At 48.3% G+C, this 26,998-nt stretch overlaps 2 protein-coding genes and 1 long non-coding RNA gene across 7 annotated transcripts in view; 1 reads left to right on the top strand and 2 right to left on the bottom strand.

The window, feature by feature from the left end:
* LOC146179223 (uncharacterized) overlaps nt 1–26,998 on the top strand; it is a 294,299-nt gene that overhangs the window by 196,120 nt on the left and 71,181 nt on the right. The gene's annotated exons all lie outside the window — the stretch shown is intronic.
* The window catches only part of LOC146179229 (cell adhesion molecule Dscam1-like), a 185,462-nt gene that overhangs the window by 76,539 nt on the left and 81,925 nt on the right, over nt 1–26,998 (bottom strand). The window lies entirely within an intron of this gene.
* On the bottom strand, nt 19,235–19,899 carry LOC146179231 (palladin-like). Its single transcript, XM_084579852.1, has 2 exons — nt 19,660–19,899; nt 19,235–19,572 (listed from the first exon to the last, which is right to left on the bottom strand). Exons 1-2 carry the CDS (start codon nt 19,739–19,741, stop codon nt 19,268–19,270), a joined length of 387 nt encoding a protein of 128 aa, XP_084435978.1. The 5' UTR covers nt 19,742–19,899; the 3' UTR covers nt 19,235–19,267.

Below are 26,998 nucleotides of genomic sequence, written 5' to 3' on the forward strand. Positions count from 1 at the left end.
AGAAAAATCCCCGACTCGTGGCGGTTCTGGAAAATGCGAAACAGGTCGTTCATCGCCGGCGTGCTCTCGAAGCACACGAAGTCCGGGCCACTTTGGTTTGTCGACCAACGATGCAACGCTTACCGACTGCAGATGCTGACTCCTTCCGTGCCGAGGAATGGAAAAATAGGCACAAAAAAATGTAACCCACTTTTCTCAGCATAACCTCCTTTGGAAATTTCTTTTTTCGGATTAGAATCTGTGTTGAGTCTAACTGAAACACCTCCGGGAGTGTCGGGAAGAAATAGCTATGAAACAGCGAGCAATGAAGGGGTACGAGTCGAAAGCCTTGATAACGGTCGAGTGGCGGCACCTGGGGTGCGCATTGCGCACCAACCGAGCGACTTGAAAAAATGGCGGGAACTTCATGCGCAGTCTCCAATCGCTTGGAACTGATGGGAAGTTATTACTTGCTCAATGTTCCATGTATTTTTCAGCCTTAAGCCAACGACTCTTTCGGATTGCTGGTAATAAAGCTTGGGCGTATACAGTAGCGCCTCCGGAGCATCGAAGATTAAAGAAATGCGCCTTTGTTGGGGCTGTCAGGGAGAGCAGTACCTCTGCAGGCAACGCCTGTAGACACTTGGCGACGTAAAATAGCATCCACTATGTTGACCTGTTTCCTTTTCTTGTTTCATTTTTCAATATAAAGACATACTAGAGTATAGAACGCGTAAAATATGGACTAGTTTGCTTGACGTGGTTGTGCACTACACAAAGCGCTCACCTTCAGCTGCATATTACTGATCATTCTAAACCTTCTCAACGTGATAAAAAATATGTATGATGTACAAAAACGTGTTCCTTTTCACGAGAAGTGGGACTTCGAACTTCTGTGTGTACGACACCCATGAGCGATTTGCGCACCCAAAAGCAACGTCTCGCAACTAAACAATGGCTGTGCGTGGCCTGAACGGAAGTGGCGGCTAGTGTGGGCACTGAAGGGGCACTGAAGGAGCATTGACGGAATTTGCAGACCGCTAAGACACGTGGTCACAGGCTAGGCCATCTCTGTAAGAGGGAACCTCGACGCATGTTTCGAGTGCAGGCTTTGTCGAACTTTCGAAGTGCTGTCTACGAGGTGCTATTGACGAGAAACATTTTGCGGGACGCTGGTCTGCGAACAATAAATGTTTTGCGAAGCACTGACGCGAGCAGATGATGGTGATATCCAGCAACCTGGTTACCTTACCAGCGCAAGGAATTGCTGCGCACCTTCGCAACCAGTTGAGAATGAGCAGAATTTATTTCCCGACAACGCGGGTGCCCTAAACTTTTGTGGCCGATACTGTACAGTACCGGTTTAACGTCTGACCGAGCGCATGAAGGAAGCTGCCGAAACTGCGGCATTCTTTGCTGCCTAGCCCGGTGGTACCCTGCATGTGATACATACTAGGGTGCAGCTTCGGATAATACTGCGCCGAATAAGTTCAGGGACAACTGTATTTCTCGCCATACTTGTTTTGTTATTTTCGCAACGGTACTCACTGAATAAGCCCTTACAATACCTCTTGAGTGTAATCTTCACCTCATCCAAACAGGTTTAGTTTAGTCCGCACATTTTTCGCTGTCATTACGGTAGCCACGCCGAAAAGTTGTGCTCGTGTTTCGAATTCACTTTAACAAAAACACTAATCTCGTTCGAAACATTGTTGCATGCCACTCATTATAAGTAACGGAAATCGACGCCTCTGCAAAAAAATAAGCACTCCGCAAAAAGGATGGGCGCTGAAGGCAGCTTGTAGCGGTGTTTGTACGGAATGTTTTACAGGTCGCCAATTATTCAGCCGTCCGTAATCCCTTTTCTCTGGGTCAGCTGTCTGCTCATGCCAAAAAACCAATCGACCTTCAGGGCATTGGTTTGAGGACCGCGAATAGGAACGACCGGCAACAGGACGAAGCATAGAAGGTAGCTCGAGCTTCGCCTTTTCAGGATTACAGAGACCTTAGCATAGCCGAGACGTAGTATAGCTTGAGAGCGTACCTGCTGCGCATGCGTAATTGCAGGGGAGGGGCAAGGTATGGCCACTGCGCGTGTGCGTGGGAGAGGTCCGGTAACCCGGTGTACGTCATCGCTAGTACGGCTCCGGTACGCTTAAATGAGAATTCGGCGCCATAAAGCGCGAATATGTCCGCTTTTCTGACAGGTGACCCAGAAAGAGGTGATATTTCAGCACCCATTATGTATTAAAAGCTTCTAGTCGTTATAGTTGTCTCTGTTCGCATTCATCTTTGCATGGTTTCGTTTTCAACGTAAACAGCACCGTGCAAACTAGCGCCTACCGTACTACACGTATACGTTCCGCACCGTATACAGGCACTTGGAGTTTTACCGTTAACGACGAGCGGCGCCGTGAAGCTGTCGATGCCGAACGAGTTCCTCGCCACGCAGCTGTAGTTGCCGACGTCTTCGGGACGAAGACTGGCGATACGAAGCGAAGCGCTGCTCTGGGACTGAGCCGAGACGGAGAGGCGGTCACTCTGTCTCAGCTCCTCCCCGTCCTTCAGCCACGAGGCGGGGAAGGCGCCTTCCGATCCCTTCTTCACTAAGCAAACGACAATGATCTCTTCGCCAAGGGAGACTTCGGAGGGAAAAGAAAACTCCCTCACTTTCGGAGGCCCTGGAAGACGTGGCCATGAAATTCATTGTATGCAAGTAAAATCGGCAATACTCGGTATAATACAGGAGTGGAGGGTCCTCTTACCGCTTGCTTCAGACTGACGAATCACGGAAGACAACACCATAGCCAAAAAGGTGGTTTTCATAATCATCGCCGCCGCTCTCTGAGACCGCACTCAAAATACGCAGCAAATTCCACGAGACCAGGAGCGCGAACGTGCGCACTTGAACACCTCCGAGGTTAGACTTCCTGGCTTTTCGGGCACCGCGGCAAGTTCACGTTTCGCGCGGCGCAGACGGTGGATGACTAGCGACGACTGGTGGGTGATTTTGAAAGCTCTTCGAAGTTATGCACCGAAACTCGGCAGCGCGCGTCGCACGCGAGTCTCGTTGTTTTGCTTAATGTGAATCCCGTAGGCGCCAGTCTCCGAAATGCAACAGCAACAACAGCATCATAAATCAATTAAAAAAAAAAAAGGAAATCAGATATCAGAAACGGCGCTTGGAATACGTCTCAGAAGACTTTCCACTTTCACTCCCACCCTCCTCCCTTTCCCTTCCTATGAACGAATTATATTATTTATTTAAATTATATACGTCTCACTATGTATACGCTGTCACCGCAAGCAGACCGTATTCAAGGAGGAAAACTGCATACGACGCACGGTGTATGGCGGTTGGCATATCGACTTAATGACTTATACATGATTCTCGTTGTGTCTTTACCCCGTTGCAAAACCGTTCGTTAGTAGTTCTTGTATGGTCCAGGGACCACATTCTTGTTAGTGTGCGTGTTGTAGGGAAGCTTCTGATTGCCACTTCGTGCTTTGGCTTTGTAGAGAGCTTCACCAGCCCACTTGAGGTGTTTGCATAAGTGTACTGCAGTGCTATAGCTTTTCTGACTATTGGCAAAGCTAGCGACAACTGGCCTCTGCTGCTGCCCGGCGAGGTTATGGTTTAGATACGTAAACAATGGCAGCGTTCTTGCGCGATCTGCCTTTTTCTCTTTGACAACAATAAAAACAAAAAAGTGGAAACATTCGACTTCAACTGCTTTGCCAATACCCTTCAAAAGGCTTCGTATCCTGAGTGGTGTATGCGAATGATTTCTTTTAACGAGCACCCATATTGATTAGTTCAGTTCAGTTCAGTCGTGTCCGACTCTTCGTGACCCTATGGACCATGCCACGCCACGCTTTCCGGTCTCTCACTATCTTCCTAACATCACATAACTTCATCTGCAGTGCCTCGAGGATGCCATCTAACCATCGCGTTCGCTGCCTACCCCTTCTCCGGCGACTCTCAACCTTTCCCAACACCAAATCTTTCTCCAGCGACTCCTCTCTTCTCATCAGATGACCAAAGTAGCCGAGCTTTAACTTTAGAATTTGACCCTCCAATGAGCAGTCAGGGTTTATGGTCGACAATATCGACAGATTTGATCTTCTGGCAGTCCAAGGAACTCTCAAGTCTTCGCCAGCACCACAATTCAAACGCGTCAATTCTTCGGCGGTCAGCCTTAAACCCTGCCTAAATCAGCGCTGGTCACTGCGGTCTTGCGCAGCTGGCTGAAGGTGGTGTGGACTCTCGCCGTTTCAGAGTCGCTTAGTTCGAACTATCAGTTTATTCAAATCGTAACTTCCATTTTGTAAACGAATGTATTAAAGCGGCTATCATTAATTCGTATTCAATATAACAGAAACAAATGTTCGGTTCCACTCGAGTGCGAATAGCCCAAGTATTGATCATCAGCAATAACTTCAGTTAGACGATATGCACGGAGATCATTCGCTCGAGAAACGAAACATCGCACATGGGGGTAGCCGTTACCTGTCACTGCCAGGTGCGCGGAGTACTCGTCACTTCCGGCCGCGTTCCGGGCCAGGCAGGTGTAGTTACCGCTGTCCTCTGCCACTATGCCGACTATGCTCAGTGTCGACAGTGGTCCGCCTTTGTGCGAGGCTACAGTGAGTCTCGACGTGCGTTCGACAGGAAAGCCGTCTTTCCGCCAGGACAGTTCGAATGGACCTGTACTTTCCTTTCCAATCACGCAGTTGACGGCAACTGTGTCTCCGGGCGAAAGATTGGCTGGAAATCTAAATTCCTTGACCTTTGGGCGTTCTGTGGAAAGGACCATGAACTTCATTTTCACTCGAACTACTCCTTAACATGAGGCATGCGCCATGCACTTCCTAGTTGAAACCATTCTTGACATCAGAAATTTATATTTGGTCAGTGGATTACATGTCCTGCGTGACAAAAATTGATGTTTTTTTTTTTTTTTTATGATACGGACCTTCTTTCAAAGTGCTGCCTGCTTCTGAACAATTTTGATGTTTTTTTTTTTTTCGCCGGCAAACTTAACCGTAGCTAAAACACTTGTCGGCTCCATGCTACCTCTTCCTCTGCGATCTGTGGGCCTTCTGAGCCTCGAAAAAGCTGTAATTTCTGTCAGTAACTCAGTCCCACCAATGTAAACTCATTCTCAGCACTATAAAAATGCATCGTTTCCTGAAGCTTACAGCTACGAATGCCTTTTTTGCTGCGAAGCACTCAAATAAGCATTGATGGCTTTTTTTTTTTTTTTTTTTATGTACACCTGGAGGGATATCAATGGTAACATACCTGAGGCGACCACGAACCACTTGGCGAAATCCAATACGAGAACCACACTGATAAATATTTTTGTCATTGTTTCGTAACACAGGCGAAAAATAAGCTCCCTAAAACAAGTTCCTGACTGTGCGGAGTACACAACCTGTACCGTGGCTGACTTCAACAGAACTAAGCTGCAGGCGATTCGAGACGGGAAGCCACAAATGAGTTCTAAAATGTGGGCTACTAGCGCCGCCTAGTGGAAATCTCGCGAAATACGAAAGGCGCGAAACACAAATCTCGCTGAAGCCAACTTTTCCGACGTCAAACGTGCTGCGAAGGTTAAGACCAGCTTATATGTGTGTCGACTTCAGAAACATTGTCGATCTGCCCGAACACTTTGTTCTCGCTTGACGCCGACGTATTACTGTTTCTGTAAAACTGGAACGGTGCGAGAGAACGGCGCATGTGCGTCCGCTGTCGCCTAAAGCCCGTTTCACATGGTGCGACACACACGACAAAATTCGGCCCTGTCGCACTGTCGTTGCGACGGCAATCGCAGCAGCCCGTTTCACATGCTTGACAGCACCCTGCGATTTATGTCGGTGCGGCGCGAGCGGCCGATGATTCCGAAGAAACTATTTTCAGAAAGTAAATGTCAAACATATGATGTATTATCTTTATTTTATTGTACAATATCTTTTAATTTATATGTAACCTACATTTAGGCAAAAAACTCTTTTTTTTTTTTTAACTTTCGACGGCTTCTGCTCCGTCGTTTCCTGTGACGTACGCCTCGGAATCCTATTGGCTGACGGCTGGTCCCGTCGCAGCGGTCGCACCGGCCGTGCGGTAATGCGACCAACTCGTTGGAAGACCGTCGCAGTGGCTCTGCGACGAGAGCGGCGAGCATTTCTGTCGCTGTGCGGCTGAAATCGCACTCTGCTGCGGCAAGAATCGCATCATGTGAAACGGGCTTAAAAGTTGCAGTGCGGTGTATATAATCTACAGCGTGTAAGCTGTGCTTAGGTAGTGGTTGTTAATCGCCTGATTCGTCACGCAGTGATGCACTCATCTTTGGTGCAATGTTGTCGAAGTTAAACGGCTTGAAATACCACATAAATTCGAGGACGCAATGCGCAGAACAAAACCAAGCGACAAATGTGGATCCACAACTGAACTTCTCGTCACCTCAGTGGCTTTTTTTTTTGTTGACGAGTTGCCGCGATTTTCTTCCTTCCTGAACAAAAATGCAAATTTCCTTACTTAGAGTTTATAGGGGAACGTACTAAATTAAGACATCAGTGATAGTCTACCTTAGCAAGAGGAACGTGGACGCAAGGCGCCCCTTGATGCGCACGACTCTGTGTGTTCGCTAGCAAGCCTTTTATGGTAATTAGACATTTGATTCATTCATGCGTGCATTCATTGAGCCAATATTGTTTTGTCAAAGAGAGGGGAGGGAAATCAAAATAGATTTTTGCCGTAATTTCTTTGAGCGCAAGGTCTAAAGACACCGCTATCTGACTTGGCCACATCCTAAGTTCGCATGGTGCAACCAAGACAAATAACTAGAAGAAGCAGACTGACATCATTGTACGCATGCATGAGTCAGTCGTGCAGTTATCGGCCAGAAAGTGCGAGTCCAGTAAATTTCCATTAGTTCCCACAGCAGTCGCCGACGCCGAAGACTCTTATGTCGCAGCCAACAGACGTTAACTTAAATTAAAACAGTTGTCAGCTTTTTTCTGTTGGAAACTGCTAGCTCGGAAGCAAGCTGTGGAGGTCAGAATGAAAAAAAGAAAATATCAGAATATCATACCTGCCGTACAGACCAAAGCTGTCGCGCAGGCATCGGGTATGTTTGTGCCGTTTCTTTTCAGCGCATACCGCGGCGGCCAGTAATAAGTAAGGGAATTTCGAGAGACTGTACCCAGCCGCAGCTCATTGAAATAAATCGAGGTAATGACGTTCAAAACGGCTACTGGAAACGTTCCGAAGCGGGCAGCATGCACATATGTCAAACGGCACAAGGGAAACACGGCTTTAGGTAGGTATCAGACTAGGTTAAGGCTCAAATAGAGAACGATGCTTCTGTCCTGCCTAGTCCCTTTCTCTGTTTTCCTTGGCATGCCAGGAGCGAGGCGGTCAATGTGTCAGCGGTATTACCGTGTACGACGAGAGATGCCGTGAAGCTGCTGCTGCCGACGGGGTTGCTCGCTACGCAGGTGTAGTTGCCAACATCTTCAGGAAGCAAGCTGGCGATGCGTACTGTGGCGCTACTCTTGAACTGGGCGAATACGCTCACGCGATCAGTCTTCTCAAGCTCTTTGCCGTCTTTGAGCCACGCGACTTGGTGCGGTCCCACTGAACCCTTTTTCACCACACAGCTGACTAGTACCTCTTCGCCTAGGGTGACTTCGGGTGGAAAGGAAAACTCCCTAAGCTTTGGCAGGCCTGCAGTGAGGAGATTTAGAAGAGAGCAGTAAGCAAACTCGGCCGATCAGTGAACGATAAAACGGTGAAGAAGCTCTGATTAAGGCTCACCGTCATTACTTTCCGTTGTCTCCACAAGAGCGAGAAGTACCAGTAGTAACAACGCATTGGCGATGATGAAGGTGACAGAAGGCATATCGTGTTCAGGAGGCAAGCGCTGAACTCTAAATGCGTCGCTGCCAAAGTCGTGGTCGCGAACGTACTGCTATGAAACGAGTGAAAGCCGTGTTGCCCTCTCCGTGCTACGGAAACACGAGGAAGTGCACCTCTTTGCGGACAACTAGCGGCACCTGTCGGCTGATTTAAAAACTATCCTTGCCGGGGAACACGACCTGGAGGGAGAAAGGAAGCATTGTATGCTTCACATATTTTGTAACTTTAGTGCGCATCGCTTGCAGTTTAGTGTGGTGCGCAGCAACATGTATTATAAGACTATTTAGTCTTATATATAACTGTATATATGCCGAATCTGCAGTGGAGAAATGCGAACCTGAGCGTTCCTGCTGCACACGGTACATCGCGTGCCTCTTGTCGAACACAACCAGCATTCCGTTAAACGCGTCAAAGTTCACCGGCGTTCGATAATTGGTTTACAGGGAAAGGCGCAGTATCTGTCACTCGTGGAACCTCGCTGACACATCTTGCTGACAAATCTCGCCGACGCGAGATTTTGACTCATTACACACTTCTGATCACTATCACGCATTATTTCGCTCATTAATTCATAAACACATCCAATTTTGGTTAGCGTTACGCCACATCCCTTGGACGTCGACATAAGTCGTATGGCTAATTTGACGTCTGCTTGATTTTATTTTTACATTGTTGGCTCTAATTAACTAATCAACCTATTAACCATTTTTTTTCTGCTGCATCCTCATATCACCCCGTATTGATCGCAACCGTACGTTTGATCCTAATTCTTCTGAGAACGACACAGCGGCTTCGGACACGTTCTGTACACAGGACCCCGCCGACATATAGGCTAGAAACGCTTTTTCGCCTAATAAAGTAAGAAATATAACAAATGTGGTTATATATCCGGCTTGGTGCAGAAGTAACTATGAGAAAGGGAGGCTAAATTAGCCCGTTTATAAACGTGGAGGTGGAAATGCGGCCACAACGTGCATCAGGGTGCGCTCCCAAAAAGGAAATAACAAGGAGAGTCATTGAATAAACTGGAGAATCGAGTTTGTGCATGGCTGGTAAACAAAGAGAGAGACCCCTTCCTAACTCGGCAGTACACCGGACAGTTAGAGGCTGAACATTTCTATATAATCAAATAGTAATGAAAGTAAACGTATCGGCAAAAATACGCGGCAAAAATGTCTCGTTTTTAAATACATGAAAAAAGAAGAGGAGAAAAGTGCGCCGTGGATCACTGTCATACATATGACGAAAATGGTAGCGTTATGTGAAAATCCTAATTTTTCTTGGAGACGACACCTTAAGATATTAATGATTTCTTCCACGAATTAAGGACTACAACAGTGTTCGGCTTGACGTTATTAGTATTTCGTGTAACGATGACGCCTACCATGCTGCACGGTTTGCGGATCTCCTGTTTGTTCATTACACAGTAACCTCATTTCACGACCTGTAATCAGTCTTGTAGACGTTACAGGAAACCAGTGACCGATCGATTAGAGCTGTAATTACCTCATATGAACTGTCACATATCAGTGGCCAGTTAGAGGCCAGGAAAGTAATAGCACAATTAAAATGTATACTACACAATATACAATATTTTATTGTATAAAACGCAATTCTACAATACAAATATACAGTATATTGCGATTACGTGATGTCCACTTAGAAGATAAAAACATCACGGGCTAGTGAAATGAGCCACCGGTGCGAGTTGACCGTTAGTGTTACAATTGATGTTTTTTTTTTACCTTTCGCCAATAGCTCAACTTTTTTTCCACCATATTGCGATTTTTTACGTTTCCTTCTTTCCTTCAAACGTTTTCTTAGCATTCTATTGATTTCTTGTGAAAAGACTGCTGAAAGTCTATAGGAAGTCTAAAGAATGTTGACGAATACTTTTATGAGGGTTAAAACATCAGAATCGACACCCGCTCAGTATTATCTTTATAGAGCACTGCTCTAACGTGTGAAGCCGTCGCGCGCAGGCTCGTTGTTGAACTGTGCGCCGCGCCTCGTCGTTGTTCGCGCTCTGAGGCGGACAGAAAAAAGCTCAAGTCCACCAAAAAGGACATTTCATTGTGTCGTACGCCAGGGAGAAATGGGAACCGCAGGTCGGGGGTGTAGTCAAATGAAATCCGGTGAGTCTTGCATATCCGAACCAAGTTTAGGTTGTCGTAGTTATTACGATGGCTGCTAGTTTCTCCAGAGACGAAGTAATAACTGATTTGTAGTACCAGTTGTAGAAAACGCATTGCTTCATCACGCCGCCTGTTACAGAAGCTAATCAACACATTGCCAAATTCAAGTCAAATGTAATTGATCGCAAGTAATCAGTTGTACATCCCTGATTGCAATACTTGATGATTGATGCGCGTAACGACTGAATAATCTGAATGAAAAAGATATACAGTGCGGCCCTGTACAAACGAGAGAAGGGGGTTAGGAGTGGGAAAAATTTTGGACACGTCAGTGCTGCGCCTTTACCTTCATGTTCGGGCCCGAGTAACGGAACCTGCGCCCTGTCTACACAGGCTGCAATGTAAGAGAGGCCAGGAGAGCAGCGGCGTGCGTGTCCCCGTCTACGTAGTTCGGATAACCACTAACGAAAACAACGCTAAGGTACGCATCACCATGCCGCAGAACACCTGCTCTGAGCCAAACACATCAAATGCCATTCCGGGAATGCACACAGTACGGGTCGTTGCGTCCGATTGGGCTCCGGGCTCCCGACTGGGAACAGCCGATTGGGCTTCCGTTGTAACACTGCTGGAACTAAGTGGTGACGCGTGGCGTAACGATGAGCAGCAGAGTAGAACACAAAGTGAAAGAGGGCTCACCGGACACCGTCAGAGGTACCGTGACATTGGACGATGCAGCACCAGACGAAACGACGCAGGTGTAGTTGCCAATGTCTTCACGTCGAACTTCCCTTATGGCCAGCGTGACGCTGCTTTCGGACGGCCTCAGAAATGATACCCGGCGATTAGCCGAAAGATCATCGCCGTTCTCCTTTGTCCAGACGATCTGCAGCCGTTCTCCATGCCAGTGGGCTTTTGACACAAAGCAGCTAGCGATGGCATCGTCGCCCAGAGCCAGGTTGAGCTGGAAGCCGTCGCTACGTGGCTTGGGCGCTTGGATCGTAGGTAGAAACGCTGCGTGGTGGTACAGTAATTCAAGACTTCAAGTTCGAGTAGTCTGAACCAACATACCGTCAGATGATGCTGCTGATGGCCATTCGGAGAGCGTGAATGCCACGAGGAATGCCGTCGTCAACTTGGAAAAGAACTTCGTAGAAGCGTCTTTTGACAGCGCTTCCATCCTCCGATGCTGCGGCCGGCCGCTGCTAGTCGCTGAACTGTGTGCGGACTTCTGAGCGAGAGACGGGCGACTATGGTGTGCCCGCACAGCTCACTCAACGGACAACTAGCGCCATAGCGTGGGCGATGATTGAACCAATATGTGCCGTTCTCCCGCGCAAATCAACCACGTGCCTGTCAATGCCGTGTTTGATTTCAGAACGACTGTTGGAAAATGGGTTTTTCAATTATCTTTGCTGACTGAAGCCCTAATGTGTAATTCTTACAGAAAAAAAAGAAAGAAAACGTCCGCTAAGCTTTTTCGGTGTCCGTCAACTGGAGTAAGTCGAGATGAGAGTTATATGAGACGACGTGTCTTTCATGGCTCCCGTTATTAACCGCAAGGCTTCTGGTGTGGCTGGTGTCCCGCGAACATTTATTCTTTCTTGAATATCTCGTTCCTTTGTTTATGTATTTCATATTAAAGCATGCTCTCTGTCAACAGCGTCTCTTTTGGTGCTACAAATTATTTCTTAATATTTAGGTTGCGTCTTTACTTACACATCATGATACCGTTGTCTCTCACGTTCATTTAACTTAACCACCGCAACAACGGCAAGGGGGGAGGCGGTTTGGTTAAGCTGCACCTATACAACCTTTTCCAGGAATTGTTCTTCTTTTTATCCACATAGAAAAATGAACCTTCGAGGTTAGAGCTTCGTTTGAAAGCAGGCGTTCCGCCCATGCCCTCAGTGTTTTTAATAAAGAATGAAATTTATTATTCGGTGGCAGATTCTTTTCTTTTTTTTTCCTGTAGAATACTAACATTTATGTTCATATTTGAGGCGGGACTCTCCGCTTTAATATGTCCAGTTTGGAAACGCTGGTAACAAGGTGACGCAAATACGTATACTAGCCAAAAAAATGTATTCGTGGTACGGTAGATTTGCCACGACGTTTTGCAAGAAACTTTCGTCGGAGATCACGTATGCATTGAGGATAATAATTTGTATATGAGTGTTTTCATAGTGGCGAAGAGCAGTCACGGACATTAGTACTGCGTTTTTGCCTTTTGTTTGCTTGTAAATTTTTTTATCTGCGTGTTTGAGGGTAGGAGGGTGCGTATGTTCTCGCGTAACCAGCTGCTGCTTGTCGCATTATTTTGAGTTAGCCGTACACCAAAATAAGCGTCTAATAGCTTGCACCTCTTGTGGTCCCCTTTACCGATGCTAGATGATGATGATGAACACATTTATTGACATTGGCTTAGATTAATGGAAGGCTGGTCGGATGCTGGAAAACTGCAAGTATCTATCGTGAGCAATATGAGCAGGAACACGCGAGCGCATGGGAAAAAGCCTCGAAACCGACAAGGGGCGACACGCTACGGCCGCTGTAGGAAACAAAGTGGAAAGGGCGCCGCGGTTCCGCCTACTGTTGGCACTCCCGCCTCGCTAGCGTTGCTGCGTTATGCTGCGTTACCGGGCGCTAGCGATGATAAGGCGGTTATGGCATGCAGAGCGTGGACCGCGCTGTCTGTAGTTCAGCGCAAAATACCGCTGTTAACCTTTTTTGTTCCTTTTTTCTTTGAGTGTGCGAATGTGGAGCGGTCAGACCCGACTCTTAGATATTTGCAAGCATGCGACAGGGAATATTTTCTGGCCGACTTCTTAAAAGGTCTATCGTAAGGCCAGTCGCACCTTTCATGGAAACGTTCGAATCTTTGATGAACAAGAAAAGAAGTAAAAACGCTACGTCACGGCCGACGCACATCTTTAATTTCTTTTTCGTGGCAAATGCTTATAAGGGAGACCACGACTGCCCGCGGTTAGAAGTGTGTTTCAGCGTCCTGCGATGTCTCGAGTGCCGTTGAATAAGCGGGAAGAAGTCGTTGAGTTGTCGAAGAAAGCTTACTCGCAGCGAAACATTGCTGCCTTCACGGGCTGCCGGTTGAACACTGTCAACAGGATAGTGCAGGCGTACCGAGATGAAGGACGCATTAAGGATGCGCCGCACGAGAGGCGACCTCGCGCCACGTCGGCGGATCAAGACCTACAAATTGTTGCTGCAGTCAACGAGAAGCCATTTCTAAATGCGAAGGAGGTGCGCAGTACTCTTGCCCTGGAACATGTAAGCGACAGCACGGTGCGGCGAAGGCTAAGGGAAGCCGCCCTCCGTAGTCGTATCGCTGCTCAGAAGCCCCTTCTCACAGTTGCCAACAAGACTGCTCGCCTAAAGTTCGCTGTCGATCACCGCAGCTGGAAGGTCGAGGATTGGAAATATGTCATCTTCTCTGATGAATGTACGTTCTCAAGCCGCTGGGACCAGCACAGAAGAGTGTGGCGCATGGAGAATACGCGCTTCTCTCCGCAGAACGTCAAGCAGGTGGCCGCAAGTGGACGCACGTCAGTAAACGTGTGGGCGGCTATTTCGCAGGATGGCCTAAGTCCCATTGTAAGAATCCCTGGGAGATTTACGAGTTCTGCATATTGCACATTGCTGGAGCACGAGATGATCCCCTATGCACTGAATGGTCCACACCCGGATGGGTATTATCTATTCCAGCAGGACTTGTCTCCCGTTTACACAGCAAAGGTCGTGGCACGTCTTTTAGGCGAACTAGGGGTAAGGAGCTTGGAGTGGTGTGCGAAGGGTGCAGACATGAACATCATAGAACATGTTTGGGCACGTGTGAAGGCTAACCTTTCAAGACTCTCCTTGGACCAGTGGTGAACTGCGGGAAGCCATAAAGTGCGAGTGGAAACATCTACAAGATGACAAAGCCTTCATCGAGGTGTCTCTGCCAAAAAGAATGGAGGCCGTCATTCAAGCAGGCGGAGCCATGACCCGTTATTAACGCATGAAGCCTGCAAGGAAAGGTCAAGCTGTAACACTGATGTATTGGGATACTTTCTGTGTGGATGAAAATTTTGTTACCATTAAGCAATCGTCTAATAAAACCTTTAAATTCACTGCTGCGTACAACTTTTCTTTTTTCACAATAACCGAGACATAGAAAAACACGCATAACAAAACAACCCTGCTTTTTCCTGCGTGCGAGCGCTATTACAGGCGCCACAGTAGAGAGTTTTAGTACTGCGTAGTGAGCGCTACGTACGCACAGCCCACGTACTTTGCGGAACGCTACGCCACGGTCGCGTACATGCCACAGAAGGACTTTTAGTAGGGCGGAAGCGTATACGTACGCAGGTGTCTGAAAGCTAACGCGGCAAGCGCAGTGGCCTGTGCAGTGCCATCCCGCAGCCATTCAAGAACTGAATTTTCCAGCGCAGGAACTCCTGCTTCTTTGTTTTTCCGACAGGCGAGAGATGGAACCCATGCTGCAAAGGTGCTGAATTGGTTCGTCGTTGTTACAGAGGATGAGGATATAATTAATAACTTTAACCGAATCGGAGCACTACCCCCAGCAAACGTAGTAGAAAACGAAAATTTACAATGCAACCCCGTGCAAATTTTAAATCCGAAGAAGCAAACCGTTTTTCCGAAAGAAACAATGTCATGCCAAAGTAGTTTTCCGAGTTAAAAGTGCGCCTATGATGTCATCATTCAGTGGAACGTAACTATGAACCTCGGAGAATACACTGCGAAACTATACGAAGTCTCATTAGAGAGGCGGAGTATATTTAAAATGCCACGAAACGTATGCCGTAAAAGTCGACACCATGGCCCATAGGCAAAGAAAACTTACCAAAATAATTTTCCGGTTTAGGCCAGCCCCAATGAACACGGCAGATGGTTAAAAGTTAGCGAATGTTTTGAAGAAAAAGTATGACAAAATATGCTACAGCTTTTTTGGAGCCAAACAATATTTAACGCGCCTCGATGAATCTGCGTTGTAAAAACCTGCATACGCCTGAAATTTAGCTGTCTGCTTTTCCGAAAGTTTTAACGTTCCCTCTTATAGGCGGCTGCTCAATTGATACAAGCTTTTAAGCTAAAAGCAGTCATCGCTCGGCACGAAAAACGAACCGTGCACAACAGCAGACAACCAACAGTCCGTCTGCTCACACGAATGTCATTCGCGGTCGCCGGCGTCGTCTGCGATAGAATAGAGCGTCGGCTGCGCCGCCGTCTGCTACAATGGACCGTTCCCCTCCGAAGTTTAAAAATGCCTTTTGAATGTAGTTTTGTCTATGGGCTGCTTACTTTGAATGAAAGGTATTAAGAAAATTTAGTACATACGGCAGCTGTATACGAGAAGCTTCCGCGATTGGGAGAAGCACCCAGCGCATAGCGAGCGTGTGTGGGGTATGTACGGCTTCACAACACATATTTTTGCACCGTTTATAAATAGATTACCCTCGGAAGGACTCAGCATACTTTGTCACACATTTATTCAAAGCACTCGCCAACATTTAATGATAAGCAGCCTCCATTGGTACTGTACTAAACAAGAAAGATACTGCGGTAAGTTGTGTTTACATGTTTTCTAAGGTCCCTACCAGCTCGTACCCCTATAAGTCACGCAGCGTTATATAGATACCCCGTCTTTGATATGGCATTTCATATTTTCACAGTCTGTTCTAGGATGTTTGTAGTTGCTCTATACCAAAACCCAAATCATAGGTGCCCCCGTGAAGTCATAAAATGGCTTTGAAATCTTTCGCTTCCACATATTCTTGAATACTGCGGTTGTCTATAGGTGTAAAGCCAATGGGAAACTTGGTACTTACTGCTTCAAGTTTCAGAGATCCTGGCGACGAAATACACCAGCTAGAAGTTCGAGCGTTCGCGCAGCGCATTCATAGAAAACAATTTGTGCGTCGCATAAGGCAATCCGCGCCTTCTACTGCGGAGCAACAAATGAATTAGATTTTACTTCTTGCGAAACGTCAAATCGCCTGCAATGAAAAGAAAAGAAACGAACACGCGCTGCGTGTTTGCTGCTTATCATGCGCGGCCATATAGCCAAAAGTGTCTGTCGAGCTTTCTCATACGCGAGAGCAACACGCAGACGGTTCAGCGAACGCACGCAGAGGTAGGGATTTCTGCGTACGCGAGCAACGTATACGCAGTACGCAAAATCGTGATGCGTATGACGCATGCGCAGTAAGCAGCACGCAGGCCGCCTACGTACGCAAGGGTTCTGCGTATGCTTACGTACGCAGTGCTAAAACTCTCTAGTATCACGCCGGTATCATTGCGATACGTTCCGCAAGTATGATAAAAAGAGAGCTAGAGATATTTTGCGCTCAACTACAGACAGCACGGTCCACGCTCTGCATGACATAACCGCCTTATCATCGCTAGCGCCCGGTGACACTCAATCAGCTGCCATTACGCAGCAACGCTAGTGAGGCGGGAGTGCCGACAGTTGGCGGAACCGCGGCGCCCTTTCCACTTTGTTTCCTACAGCGGCCGCAACGCATCGCCCCACGTCGGTTTCGAGGCTATTTCCCACGCGCTCGCGTGTTCCTGCTCATATTGCTCACGACAGTACATCGCTCTGTGGATGGCCAGCACACTTTGCTAAGTGCTGCGTTCCTGTAGATGCGATTCGACAAATCTCGCCAGCCCTGAACCGGCTGCGAACTCCACTATAAAACATTATACACTTCATACATTGCCGATTAATACATCATGCAATATTACTTATCAGTAATTAGAAGCGCAAACATAGGCGGAGTCGTGAAAAAAAAATCAGGAAAATTGCTGCGATGGTTCACAAGCATAGCCGCAGGATGCCATATCGACAAAGCAAAGGAAGACGGGGCAGACAAACAAAAGGGGCGCTTATCCCGATGTCTGCTGTCCCAAAGGTTGGGTCTTGGTGTCCAGGTGAAGACTTCATCTCTCTAGAGGCGTGCAAACTGCCGAGTTGCTGCTCCCATGAAAGGGCAGGGGCGTACTTCAGTGTAGCGCTGTCAGTATTCTGCGTATACCGTTGGCGCTTACGCGCCACGCCTGGTTATCGTCAAGCTGTTCCACTCGGGAAGCACAACTCTCTTCGTAATTATTCTTCCTTCACAGCCTTGCAACAGAAACTGTAAGAGAGCCGTTCTTACGAACAATAACACGGCACGGAACCAACGCGTGACCTTCCTGGACGGTGGACATTCGCGCAAGCAGTTCACCCGACACAGAGAGGACCAATGGTGATGTCGTCTCAGTCGTGCATTCGCGAAAGGAGACTATATTATGAAAGGGCATAAGGGAACCGGGAAGAGAAAACTGCGAGGTAAAAGCAGAGAGCGCTAGCGGCTCATATTGATGTGGTGTTAGGACCTGGAGAGGCGAGCGAGCGGCATGAGTAGTCGTCTATATGTGTTGAAACCAGCGCCTCAAGCATAGAGGAGGCGCTGGTTGAAACACTTTCCGCCGACAATGCGTCGACCACGAGGGTAATATTATATTTCCAAAAGGTCTTCAGAGTGCAAAATAGTTTTCCACTGCAGCGAGGCTTCGATCGATTACCTGTGACGGCGAGGAACGCAGAGAAGCGATTACTCCCGGCCGCATTCTGAGCCACGCACGTGTAGTTGCCGCTGTCTCCGACAGAAACGTCCACGATGGTCAGCATTGATACGGGACCTCCCTTGGGTGACATCACAGTGAGGCCTGCCTTCGGCTCAATGGACCCTCCGTCTTTCAGCCAAGAGAGATCGAACGGTCCCGTGCTTCCCTTTCTGATAACGCAGCTGACGACGACCGTATCGCCGGGTGAGATGCTGGCGGGAAATTTGAACTCCTTTATCTTCGGGGCGTCTGGAATAGCAAGCGCTTGCTGTTACCTAGGGTGAGCAGAACTGATTACTACCAAAGTAATTCTATAACATACCTCCCTCTTTCCATTTAAGTTCATTTGTCCTAGCAATATATGCGAATTTTATTCTCATGACAATATCGCATTGAATGAACGAATATTAGGCCATGCAGCATGCGTTTTAAACTTCCGGAAATGTCTGTGTTTCCCTTTTTAGTAATTATAATTGAAACGTTTTATCAGTGTACGGAGTTCTCGCAATCCTACTTTACAAATCCACTCGCTGAGTGGACGGAAAACAAAGATGGCATACCTGAGGTGGGGGTGTGCCGGTCCATGGACGCTAAGACAAAGAACTGTGCAATGTAGTAGGCGAACGTGAGGAATCGGGACATACTAGCAGGTTCCCGCAGAAGAGCACCCGCGCGAGTCGGAGTCAGCAGTGCGACTGAATCTCGGGACAAGTATATGAACCAAGTGTGGAATTCGCCCATCGCGGAGTGGAGTTGGACAACTACCGCCACCTCTCGGCGGACGGATAAATCAAAAGGGGCGCCAAAGACGAATGCCGTGAAACGGAGACTGTGCAGATGAACCTGTTGTCCTTCATTATACGCGCACTCCTGAGCCATGCCATGCAATGCCTTAGGCGCCGCGCTGTAGATACCTGCACTTTCGATTCGAAAGCCTAGCTTTATAGTATCGTGCTTGTTCGTCCGTGGGCGCATGCTTCTGCTAGAAGTGTCACACTTCGCGAGATTCCCGCCAGGTGCCCGACCCAGGAATTCGTGCTGCGAATTTCATTTGGCGCTTCTTCGAACGACGCACCACACAGCATATAGAAGCAGACGCAATAAAGCCGAAATCAGCGTTGTTTCAAACAAAGGCTGTCGCCTCATCGCAATTTAGCGGTCCAAAGTGCCGCCTAGAATTTTTCTCCCTTTGCTTTTGAACTCCTCATTCATTTTGCCACGGTGGTCCTTAGGTGTCAGTGTTGAGTCACCTTTTTCTCTTCCTTTTTGGTGTCGCTACCTATAGCAGCGGTGTTAAGAAAACTCAGAAAGCTCATCGCCAGCAATGAACTCTCCCGTTGCGCTCTGAAAGCCAGCTTTGCGACCATATATCCCTGACTAAAAGTGAGCACTCATGTGGCCCGTGACAGAGAATCACGAACTTGGACACCATTAGGGCACTGCCTTCCACGATGCGAGACTAGAGTTGTTCACTGTGATTCTTTTGGAAATCGGACAACTCTTATTAAAGCTCCGAACTCATGCGCGGCTACGCAGGTAGCTGCAATGATGATACCGAGAGTTTCGACTTTACCGTCAGTAGTGTGCTCGAAAATCAGTCAAATTTACCGTGTACGACGAGCGGCGCCGTGAAAGTGTCGCTGCCGAAGCTGTTGCTGGCAGTGCATGTGTAGTTTCCCACGTCCTCGGGGTGGAGGCTAGCGATGCGCAGTGTGGCGCTGCTCCTGGAGTGCGCGGACGACACTGACACTCGGCCCGAGTCCTCTAAAATGCTGCCGTCCTTGCTCCACGTTATTTCATATGGTCCCAGCGTTCCTTTCCTCACAACGCAGGAGACGATGATCTCGTCACCCATGGAAACTTTAGTCGGGAAGAAGAATTCTAGAAGCCTTGGAGGACCTGGGCGCATATGGGGGCCGAGTTACGCGTTTCTCGCAGCATGCGTGAAGTCCGACCGAAGAGTTATGTGAAGAGCGGTTCGCTTACCAGTTTCGCTGGCGGAAAACTCCGTCGCACTGATCAAGACGATAACAATGGCAGGGTAAAGTGTTGCCGTTCTCAAAACCATCGTCACTTCGGGCTGTGAGGGGCTCAGCGAATTGTGGAGGCGTATGCCGAGCGTGCCGCGTGGAAACTACAGAGCCTTTACAACTCCCAACTGAGGCAAACGCTCGGGAAGCGCGGCAGCAGGAAGCCGGGCCGTTTTGTGCTGAAGGTTGGACAAGTAACGACATCTGGTGACAGACTTGAACACTACAAATAAACTTGGGCAGGCTTTCCGGTAGAGGGGGCGGTTAAACAGCGCTACGCCTCTGTTGTCCTCCAGGTGCTAAACTAAAGCGAAGTTCTCAAATTGGTATATGTTACCACACTTATAGCTTGTAAAATTAAATAATAACTAATGATAAATGTACGCGTGCCGCGCCCATTGTCGGCATAGAAACGTTTTCACATTTGAGCTGACTGAAGCTGCTATTTAGGAACACTAATACATTACTAACTACACATACCGAAAACTCAGATATAAACAATAGAACGTAAAAAGGGATTAAGTTGAATACAACGCAGAGGGCCATGGAACGAAATCAAGAAGAAGAAATGGACATGGGCACGATATGTAGTGCGAAGAGAGGATAACCGATGGTCGCTTAGGGTAACAAACTGGATTCCAAGGGAAGGAGAGTGTAGCAAGGGGCGGCAAAAAGTTAGGTGGGCGGATAAGGTTAAGAAGTTCGTAGGGGTCAAGTCAATGCAGCTAGCACAGGACCGGGTTAATTGCAGGAATATGGTAGAGGCCTTCGCCCTGCAGTGGGTATAGTCAGGCTGATGATGATGATGGTGAAAAAAGAATTTCTGAAGTTTAAGGGAACGACACCTATACACAGCAACCGCAAGTTATTGTCAGAGTGATGCTGGCAATGCTGTACCAGCTGTATTCTATAAACACGGAGTAGACCTCATTTCTCCGCCACCTGAGAAGTAATATCAGATCGATAGACTAGCGTAAATCCACGTTTACCACGGAGACTATACGGCAGGCAATTGTTTCATGTCTGGTTTTGTGTGTTTATTGTTTCAGCAAGTGAAGCTGCCTGATGGGTAGATATCCTAATGCCCTATAGTTCCGTGCAGCACACATGCTGAATTATTGCTCATTGATAATCATTATGCGTCGTTTTATTGGTTACTCCTTTCCATCCTGTAATATATATATATATATATATATATATATATATATATATATTGTGAGCCTTCCGTGGATGTTCTTTAATTTGTACATGCCATGATCTTCCTCTTTCATTTGTACATACCATCATCATCGTCCCGCGGCGCCGGCTCCGGCACGCGCCTGGGTTTTGTCATCGGATTAAAAACGCTAGACAAGGCATCGCTGGCCTTGCCGTCACGACCTTGCCGTCTCAACATAGCCTTCTTTCACAAGTGGTGGAGGTGCTGGGTAGAGTCGGAGGCGTCGGCGCAGCTGAGGTAGAGGGTCCGGCCGGGTCGGGATTGCTCTCGGTGGACATGATTATGGTGGTAGTTGCCAAACGACGACCGGAACGTAGCTCCAGTGAGAGGCAGCAAGGGGATCGAACTCGACCTCCACCACTTGTGAAAGAAGGCTGCCCACACGTCAACGCGACCCACCGCTGTTCGCTGGTCGTCGTGACGAAGACGTGGACGACTGGCTCGACACATATGAACGCTGCAGTGCCTATAACCGGTGGGACGATGCTTTAAAATTTCTCAACGTTTCGTTCTATCTAATTGAGGTCGCCAGAAACTGGTTCATTAATCGCGAACCCCACACTACTAACTGGACCACTTTCAAACAGCAATTCCGACAATACTTCGCCGACCCGGCAGTTCGGTCTGAGATCGCGAGAAACAAGCTCGCTTCCCGCATTCAAGGTCCCGACGAATCATATGCGTCTTACATAGAGGCTGTTCTTGCACTTTGTCGGCGCATTAGTCCCACCATGACGGAACCTGAACGTGTGCACCACGTCTTAAAAGGGATCAATGCTATGGCATATCACACCTTAGTTGCCCAGAATCCTTCAAGTGTCGATTCAATTATTACGACCTGTCAACGCCTCGACCAGCTGCAGTCCTCTCGACTACAGCCCGGCTTCGCAACTGCTCCGACCTCTGCTGACTTTGATCTGCGGGCAATGATTCGAGCAATCATCCGCGAGGAGCTTCAAGCCCTCAATCCTTTCTGTCGACATGGGTGCGATCATTCTTCCGCACCTCCTAATGACGCCGTTCTCCGCAACATGATTAAAGAAGAGTTAGCTACCATTAGCCGCCCTTTGACATCCGAACCTTCTGCAATCCGCCCAGCGCCGACCTACGCGCACGTCGCTGCATCCCCCCCTTCTTTGGATCCCCCACCCCGACCGGCACCAACATACAATCACATCAATGCAATGGCGATGGCTCAACCGACACAACCCAATTACGCACCTTGGCGTCCCCCCCGACCAGTCTGCTATTACTGTGGAATTAGAGGACATATATCCCGCTTCTGTCGTCGCCGCCTTCAGAACGAGCGCCGTGGTTACGACACCTTCGAATGCGACATGCCTTCAACCTCATATTATCAACGCCGGTCTATTCCAAGCCCACCTCGACGATCCTCCCCACCTCCAGTATCTTCCTCTGAGCCTCGTGGGAACCATGTATCCCGACGCCGGTCCACATCCCCATACCGCCGCTCAGTTTCCCCTCTCCGCCCCGCAACCGGTCTCCCGGTCCGCCATCCGGAAAACTAAGTGTTGCAGTTTCCGGAGGTCAAACTGCACGCTGCGAACTTACTAAAAGTCCTCCTGATCGCCCGTATAACGTTATTGGTGTTATCGCTGAAGGTATACCGGTTGAAGCTTTGATTGATACAGGGGCTGCAATTTCTGTCATTCACGCTGATTTGTGCTACCGTTTGCGAAAAGTGACAACCCCATATGATGGGCCTCAACTCCGTGGAGCCAATAACGTCCCTTTGCGCCCTTCAGCGAAGTGCACCGTACGAGTTGTTATCGACGGCATCCGCCATCATGTGCAGTTTGCTGTGCTCTCACTTTGTGCGCATCTCATGATTTTCGGATGGGATTTTTTGTCAACCGCTTCAGCGTTAATTTCTTGTGGTGACCGAGTTATCCATATGACAGACAGCGATTTTTCATCTCACTTTTCTGAACGACATCATCCCCTCGTTGCCGCCGCTGATACTGTTTTGCCTCCTCAGTGCGAAAAACTACTTACTGTTGTTTCTGAACACATCACTGACGGGGACGTCCTCATAGCACCATCATATAGTCATCTTGCACGCGGCATCGCCTTCCCGTCAAGTCTTGTCCGGTTCCACAACGGCTCAGCGACAGTAGTGGCCACTAACACTTCCCGTGAATCCCTCGTGCTCCCAAAAGGAACTTCTCTGAATTGTATGGTGGATGTTCAACCTTTTTCCCTGATGGTGCTCACCGCCCCTCCGCCTCAGCAACGTGTTTCGTCAGACGTCTCTCTTTCTGTTCTCGCAAAGACTATTAATCCTAAACTCACGCCGAACCAACGCCAAGAACTGCTGACATTGCTTCGACACCACCAAGCCATTTTTGATGCCACTCCCACACCACTGGGACGGACTAGTGTTGCGCACCATCGCATCATTACTGAAGGTAACTCTATCGTTCGACGACGGCCTTATCGGGTTTCCCTCTCTGAACGAAAAGTAATTGAAGAAAATGTAAATGACATGCTTCATCGCAATATAATTCGTCCTTCAACAAGCCCATGGTCCTCCCCAGTAGTGCTAGTTAAAAAAAAGGACGGCTCGGTACGCTTTTGTGTTGATTACCGCGCACTCAACAAAATTACCCGCAAAGATGTATATCCGATGCCGCGAATTGATGACGCCCTTGACTCCCTCCAAGGCTCCGAATATTTCTCGACCTTGGACCTTCGCTCAGGGTATTGGCAAATACCTATGCACGAGGACGACAAAGAAAAAACCGCTTTCGCAACACCCGATGGCCTTTACGAATTTAATGTTATGCCTTTCGGACTTTGTAACGCACCAGCCACATTTGAAAGAATGATCGACACTGTACTTCGTGGCCTCAAATGGAGAACCTGTTTGTGTTACTTGGACGACATTGTCATCTTTTCGGCAACCTTTAATGACCATCTCACGCGCCTGAATGAAGTCCTCACCTGTCTCGCTTCGGCAGGCCTTCAGCTCAACACCAAGAAGTGCCACTTTGCACAGAAGGAAATTAGAATATTGGGACATCTGGTCAGCCATGACGGCATTCGCCCAGATCCTGAAAAAATAATCGCGGTCTTGAACTTTGCTCGTCCACAACGGATTACAGATTTTCGCAGTTTCCTCGGCCTCGCGTCCTACTTCCGGCGTTTTATAAGGCATTTTGCAACTATAGCTGCACCACTTCATGAGCTACTTAAAGCACGCAGCCCTTTCGTGTGGACTGAGCAGTGCGAAACTGCTTTTAATGACCTCAAGCACGCCCTCACATCAGATCCTGTTCTTGCCCACTTTAGTGACAGCGCTCCAACTATCCTGCACACCGATGCCAGTGGTCACGGTCTTGGCGCTGTACTTCTGCAGCGTGATGCAACATCGCGTGAGAAAGTGATTGCCTTTGCCAGTCGGACTCTCACTCCAGCTGAGAAAAACTACACCATTACCGAGCAGGAGTGTCTTGCTGTCGTCTGGGCTGTCCAAAAATTTCGCCCTTACCTATACGGTCGGCACTTCACAGTTGTGACCGACCACCATGCTCTTTGCTGGTTGTCTTCACTCAAAAACTTGACAGGCCGACTTGGTCGCTGGATTCTACGCCTGCAAGAATACCATTTCGACATCACTTATAAATCTGGTCGCCAACACCAAGACGCCGACGCTCTCTCTCGCTGTCCCCTTTCGGAATCCGCTTGCTGCTTTTCTTCACAATTCATTTCCACCTCTGACCAGAGCCAACCATCTCTTTGCCCGACGTATATCACAACCGTTTGTTTTGACGACTCTGAGAACAAGCACGCTTTCCGCTCACAGCAATTAGCCGATGCCTACTGCCGTCCTATCATCGACCGCCTTATCGGCGCTTCGGACCCGCCCAATGCTAGGCTTCGCCGACAGCTGAGCAATTTCAAGCTCGAAGATGGCATCCTACTCCGCTACGTGTATTGCCCTGATGGAACTCGCTGGATCCCAGTCGCGCCGCGTGTGCTTCGCCCACGTATACTGGCGCACGATGACGCTACTGCAGGTCACCTTGGTTTTGACAAAACCTACGACCGCGTGAGAAAACGATTCTTTTGGCCTGGCTTATCTTCCACCGTTGCCAAATACGTCGCATCCTGCCCTCTGTGCCAACGTCGCAAACGGCTGACTTCTTCGCCCGCTGGCCTTCTACAACCTCTTCCTTGTCCCACCACGCCATTCGACGTAGTCGGCATCGACTTATATGGTCCCCTACCTCTCTCCTATGGGGGTAACCATTGGATTATAACAGCTGTCGACCACCTCACACGTTACGCTGAGACAGCACCTGTACCGACTGGTTCCGCTGAAGAAGTAGCAAATTTCTTTTTGCGATCAATTGTATTACGACATGGCGCTCCTCGGGTGCTCCTAAGTGACCGCGGTACAGCCTTCTTATCGAAAGTCGTTGCCGAAGTTCTTCACGCCTCATCCACCCTTCATAAGACAACCTCAAGCTACCATCCCCAGACTAACGGTCTGACTGAGCGATTTCATCGCACCTTGTCGGACATGATATCAATGTACATCACACCAGATCATCGAAATTGGGACACTATTCTACCATTCGTTACATTCGCCTATAATACAGCAGTACAGCGAACTACCGGTTACTCTCCATTTTTCCTTGTTTATGGCCGTCCTCCCACTACAATTTTCGACGCTTCCTTCTTCTCTACGCCCGACTACTCCACATCAGTACCTACCCAGTTCTTATCTCGTGTGGCCAGATGCCGTCATCTTGCCCGACTCAACACGGCAGCGTGCCAGAAAGTCCGCAAGACTCGCTATGATTCTACACATCGAGTGGTCTCTTTTCGTCCTGGTGACGAAGTACTGCTTTACACACCATTGCGCACCTCTGGCCTTAGTGACAAATTCCACCACCGCTACGTAGGTCCCTATGAGATCATAAGCCAAACTTCCCCAGTGAACTACAAAGTGACGCCTGTTGATCCCCCAGCTGATCGACGCCACCGTGGAACTGAAATTGTTCATGTGTCTCGCCTGAAACCGTTTGTGCGCCGCGATGCATCACTTAGGAGCGGCCAGGCTGGCCGCTTCCGACCCCCCGGGCAGATTGTGTGAGCCTTCCGTGGATGTTCTTTAATTTGTACATGCCATGATCTTCCTCTTTCATTTGTACATACCATCATCATCGTCCCGCGGCGCCGGCTCCGGCACGCGCCTGGGTTTTGTCATCGGATTAAAAACGCTAGACAAGGCATCGCTGGCCTTGCCGTCACGACCTTGCCGTCTCAACATAGCCTTCTTTCACAAGATATATATATATATATATATATATATATATATATATATATATATATATATATATATATATATATATATAGGGAGGGGGTTGTAGCTCGAATGGGCCCGGTAGGTCATAAACTTGAAGTAGGTGACACACGGTGAAAAAACGGTGGACTAAAGTGTTGTTTTTTCACCGTGTGTCACCTACTTCAAGTTTATATATATATGCAAGTACATTGTTTATGGGCTCGATTGCATGTGTGCCAAACATTTTACGTGCGAGATTTTCTTTGTATCTGGGACTGAAAACGCAGGTTAAACTCGAGCTGCAGTTCTTGACCATAGACTGGAATGAAACAGCCACAGATAGCCTCGGTCAACATCCGTCAGGGCCGCCATGACAACGATGTGGTCACTCGCCCGTATTGATGCGTCGTAGAAAGTCGCACAAAGGCATCTAATATCGTGCTTCAGTCAGCCAGCCACAACTCTCCTTTTGTGCCTCTAAGATACGCGCATTTTTGTTTCAAACTACACCTAGCAGTAAAAACTGGATTGTTAGGTCGACCACGCAAATTTGGAAATCCGGATAATTCGAAGCGGCATGCTGATACCGGTCATACCGGTCAAGGTCGATCTAAGTCTGTATCATCACACGCTTTTTAATTGGAACGCATTAGGGTACTCACAGGTTGTAACTTAGACGGACTCAACACTGCGATCCGGGTCGAGGTGTGCCCGGCACGGAAAGCGATCGTCAAAATTGTCCATAAGCCAAGTTGTTTAGTG

The sequence above is a fragment of the Amblyomma maculatum genome, chromosome 9 (genome assembly GCF_055883805.1).
Source record: "Amblyomma maculatum isolate TAMU_Amacu chromosome 9, ASM5588380v1, whole genome shotgun sequence".
Lineage (NCBI taxonomy): Eukaryota > Metazoa > Arthropoda > Arachnida > Ixodida > Ixodidae > Amblyomma > Amblyomma maculatum.